We start from the raw sequence: 5,184 nt of genomic DNA, 5'->3' as shown, positions 1-5,184 counted from the left end.
TTTGATAGGTAGCAATCACTTTGAGCAGTGTTTGAGAAATTACTATCAATATTTTTTTTTGTTTCTTTCAGATTTTGAAATCAGAATGGATAATAACAGGACCCAAGTATTTCCATTTTCTGATGTAGATGCACCTTCTGCCCCAAACATGCAGAGGTAATTTATATATACTCACTCGATGGGCATTGTGAATTAGAATCTTAGTAAAGAAAGACTTCGTATTAAATAGCACTATCAAAAAGACCTTAGGAACGTATGTAGCTTGCAGCATTTGAAGGCCCTTTGCACAATTGAGTCTGCTGGGTGTGGCTAAATCCAGGAGGCTGGAGTTGGAACAACGCTGCTGAACCAGACACTCTTGAAGAATTAGTACTAAAGGTAACAGTTCAGTAAGACAGTGTTAACATGATTATCAGTGCAGTATAAACTTGGGCCGAGATAAAGCAGTGACCATAAACTTGAGGCATCTATAGAAATTAACTTCCCAATGCTTTAACCCTTCCTCCTAGTCCTTTCATTATAGCTTTGAAATTAGTATTGTTTGTGGATCGGGGCACATTGAAGTGAATCCAAGTCGTTTCCCTGTAGTGTCCTTCTAGGAGAAACATGATGTCATACCATGAGAGTCTCCTGTTCAGTCAAAGCACAGGATCATGGATTCATTCCTCACACCTCTCTGTTATGTCAGCCTTTGTAGAAAATCCAAGTCGTTTCCCTGATTCACATTGCCTATAGTGTCCTTCTAGGAAAAACATGATGTCATACCATGAGAGTCTCCTGTTCAGTCGAAGCACAGGATCATGATTCATTCCTGACACCTCTCTGTCATGTCAGCCTTTGTAGAAAGGTTCTGCTAGGCCTGTAGGGCACACAAAGGTGAGCCACGTGTGTTGTCTTGCTCCAGGGAACTTAGGGCCTGCTGCTCTCCTGGACAGGCACGTACATACAGTGGAGGGGGCAGAACAACCTGTAAGGGTTTACACCCTGACCTGCTCATCCCCATCCATTCACACAGTGTTTGTGTCTTTTCCCCTTTCTGCATCCACCTGGCTTGTTCCTCAGTTATCTCTTTAAGTGTTATGCTACCCAGGTGCCCTTAGAAAGCCTCTCACTGCATTTGAAATCTCATTCCCCTTTAATCTACTGCTAAACTGATAGAAAATGATAGTCATTGGTAGCATAAAGTGCTGGGAAGTGCAGACGCCGAGTGGTCTCTGGTGAGTCTGAAATTTCTCTTCTGGAAGCTGGTGACCAGGGAAGGCAGAGGGTAAAGTGTCTCTTGCTCTTTTCTTTGTTCTCCCAGTGAGCTTCCAGAAAGCAGGAGTGGTGTGATTCAAAGCATGGCTCTCTACTCTGCTTGTAGAATCCCTATTGGAAGAGCCTCTGCCTTAGGGTTTTCTTGAGTTGGGAAGGTCAGGTACCATTTGCTGCTGCCTTCAGTAGCTTTACTGCATAATTATGTTTGGTTCAGAGCTTAGCACTGCCCAGAAACCCTTACAACGCGTGGTTTTGTACCAGGAAGTTTTCCTCCTTAGAAAGAAAAGCCATTCATAAAGAAGGCTGGGGCATAATTATGTAAAACATTTTGTCAGGTTTGGGTTTACAAAGTAGTCATGCACTGCTTTGTCTGCAGAGTCTAAGTAACAGAAGAAAAGGACAGAGTAGGGAGTGGTGAGGATAAGGTCCATGAAGATTTCAGCCTGAGCTCCTGAGAGCAGGATGTTGCAAAATTTCAGGTGCTCACCCATCACCTGCTTGGTTTTTCCTTTTCAGAGTAGCAGTGCTGTGTGTTCCTAAGTCTGTTTATTGTTTGAATTCAAACCACCCCAGAGGATTGTTGGCTATGAAAATTCGACATTTGAATGCCATGGGTTTCTATGTGATCTTGGTAAGAAAAAATTGTGAATGGACTATTTCCTGTGTTAGCACCGTGCATTCTCCTAGCTGCCAGCTGCTATGGCTGAAGGTGGCCACTGGGCTCTAGGGGAGCAGTCAGCATCATGGGAATTCATATCTTAGCTGCTGTTCTCTGTCAGAGGGAACATTCTAGTATGTGATTTGCCTTCTACTCAGCTAGATGTTGTCATCTAGTAGGGAGTTATAGATGGTGTACCTGGTCAGCCTTAATCACTTTTTAATGAAGAAGAGGATAAATAATACCTTTTCTTACTGAATTTAAGACGCATTAAGCTACCTCCAATTTTCAGATTATCTTGAATGAGGAATGATGTTAAGGCTTTTGTTTTCTGAGCCAGTGTGAGACTCTCATAGTGTGTGCTTGGTGCCCAGAGAACAACTGGAGGAAGATCCTTCTCGTAGGTGCCCAGAGAACTGGAGGAAGATCCTTCTCGTAGGCTTCTCTTTGACCCTCAGGGCCATGGCTTTTCTTGAACATCCTTTTCAGGTCTCCCCGTCAATATGCAGGGCCTTATCATGATCTTGGCTTCATCTACCTGCTGCTCATGTGGTCCTGCACAGTGCAGTGTATGCACTCAAATCTCCCATCATTGTACTTTAATATCCAAAAGGGGGCTGGGCTTGGCTCACTAAAGCTTTGATATAGCCCTTTCTACTAATGTGCCATTTAAAGTTTGGAAATAATTTTGCTGTTTGGAGAGCCTTTGAAGTTTTATACTTTTCAGTGTTAATAGTTTTCTTCAGTCCTAGGCTTATTAGGTTTAGAATGTGAACATTTGCATGGGGGCATTTAATTTTTGAAAGCAGATTTACTACTACTTTGATGTGCTTAGATCTCTAAAGTAGCTTTTATTTTTTATATGTTATCATTTTCTCACAAACTATTTTCTTTTTTGGGAAGATCCATAACTGGAAGCTGAGAAAACTAAGGATGGAGGATGCAGTAGCATTTGTGAAGACAAAGATCTATTCAGATGAAACTCTTCCCACCACTGACACAACTGTGTAAAGCATGGATTAAAGCAAACACGAACCTCTTCACACTGAAGCACACACATTTGTGAAAATGACTTCAATAAAGGCTGTAATTCAGTTATCAGTGCATGAGCTGGCTGTAACAGTGTTATTTCCGGTCAGGTTAAAGATGACCTGAAGAATGGAAGCTGTGTGGACACTGGTGTTTCAGAATACACTGAAAACATTTCAGAAGAGTCCTGCTGTATGATGTCTTTTTGTACGCTGTGAATATGTGTTGCTCTTTAAAAGTAGATTCAATAATCTACCCTTTTATCCTATCATAGAAAGAGATTGCATTTATAATCAACCCCCTTTAAATAAAAAATAAACATTTATAAACAGTATTTTGGGGATTTGGGCATGGCTTCTCCTACTTTTGGTTGATTGTGGGTACTGGTAATCTTATGGGGATCCAAAGAAAAATTAAGAATTGTAGTTAAATCTTGGCTGTAGTAGTCTGTGAGGATGGATCATCTCAGCCAATTGCTTTGAAGCTGATTTTGGGATGATGGATCATGTGGGCCATGGTGTCATTGGAGACCTTTCAGGGGATCTTGGCTGATCAAACCATATTAGCCTGGAAGCAATCCACAGGTTCTTAACTTCTATGGAAACACAAGCAGAACCTCTTTTCCAAAGCAGTGTATCCTTAGACACACATTTTGAAGTCAAGATACCTTTAAAATATATTTGTTGGTTTAACTCAGCAGCCTTTACAATCAAATGTGTTTCTGCTGTTAAAAATCCCAAAGACAATATAATCCAGACTCTCTGTGTGATTTCTGTCTTTATGTGGCTTAATTTTTATATTACTTTTACTGTCTCTTTAAAGACTTTTTAAACCATCTATTTCTTTAGAGGTTTAGTCCACCTGAATATGCCTTTTGTGTATCTATACTCCTTTTATGATTGTTGCAAACTACAGCATGGCTAAGATTGAAGCAGCAGCCCTGGCTGCTGACTCTGCCCATTTCAACTTTACAACATGGCAGAGGTACCCAAGAGAGTCACACTTATCTCGCCAACTCTGGAATCCATGCTGCCTTCAGGTAGCATACAGCTAGCCCATAAACCCTTTTTGTCTGTATGAGTAAAAGCTAAATCCGTCTTGCAGTGTGCTGCGCAGCTTGGAGACAGCTCTGTGTACTGATGCGGGAATCCACCATGCTGTGCTCAAGCCCAAATGCTGCAGCATCTCTGTACTGTGGCGTCTTCTGTACAGCGGCCTGCATGAGACATGAAGTAGGAAGCTGTTTTTGGCTCCGTTTTAGAATCTCTTATAAATTATCTCGGGTTGTAGGTGGAAACTTTTGTTTCACGTTGGGCAGCCAAATGTAGCCTTAAGTTTCTCTAGTCCCTCCCTGTCCCTGTGGTCCCTCAGCCGCTTATAAAATAATCATTCAGAGGCTTAATATTAATTACAAACTGTATGGCCAGTGGCTTACGTTTCTTGCTAGCTAGCTCTATCATCTTAAATTAACCCATTTCTATTAATCTATGTTTTGCCATGTGGCTGTAGTGTTACCAGTCTGCTGGCATGTTGCAGGCTAGCGTCTCCCCTTATTCTCCTTTTCCCTTTCCTATCTTGTTTTCCCGCCTGGCTCCATCCTGCCCTGCTATAGGCCAATGCGGCTTTATTTATCAACCAGTCAGAGTAACATATATTCACAGCATACAGAAAGACATCTCAAAGCAGAGTCCTTTGCTCCTCTGACTGCCCAGATGTGGGCATATCCAGGAGCTGTCCGTTTACCTTTTCTCATTAGCGTTGATTGGTTAAAAGCTGGTTTCCTAGTTGTCTTGTGATAGGTCACATGTAAGTTGGTGTGGGGAGCTCTGAAATCTTGAGTATTTATGATTCCGCTGCCAGCTGTTGTGAGACTCGGGATTTGTACTTCAGACCATTCAGACAGTGGCTAGATGGCATGTAGACCCGGTCCTCAAGAACTGGTGAGGTAGCGTGTTAAACGTGGGCGAGGGGCCTGGGGATGGTTCAGTGATTATGGTGTTTGGTGTGCAAATGTAAGGACCTGAATTTGGATCCCTAATACCCATGTAAAAAGCCAGATGTAGTTATGAGGGCAAGTAACCTCTAGGGGGCGGGGGTGGGAGCTGGAGACAGGCAGGGCTTGCTGGCCGTATTAGATGATGTGGAGAAGGACTGAGGAAGACATCCTGACCTTTGGCTTCCACATGTACCTGCACAGGCAGTCACGCCCACACAGGTGGTCAGATCCGCACATGCACAGA

The 5,184-nt window shown here is 42.7% G+C and overlaps 1 protein-coding gene across 1 annotated transcript in view; it reads left to right on the top strand.

Moving 5' to 3' along the window:
- Fastkd2 (FAST kinase domains 2) overlaps positions 1–3,278 on the top strand; it is a 19,522-nt gene extending 16,244 nt beyond the window's left edge. The window contains 3 exon segments of the mRNA XM_059278791.1: positions 72–156; positions 1,774–1,888; positions 2,819–3,278. Coding sequence (XP_059134774.1) covers positions 72–156; positions 1,774–1,888; positions 2,819–2,926 — 308 coding nt within the window. The 3' untranslated portion in view covers positions 2,927–3,278.
- The last annotated feature ends 1,906 nt before the right edge of the window (positions 3,279–5,184 follow it).

The sequence above is a fragment of the Peromyscus eremicus genome, chromosome 13 (assembly GCF_949786415.1).
Source record: "Peromyscus eremicus chromosome 13, PerEre_H2_v1, whole genome shotgun sequence".
Taxonomy (NCBI): Eukaryota; Metazoa; Chordata; class Mammalia; order Rodentia; family Cricetidae; genus Peromyscus; species Peromyscus eremicus.
The sequence above is the reverse complement of the archived record's forward strand: the minus strand, read 5'-3'. Positions and strand labels throughout refer to the sequence as shown.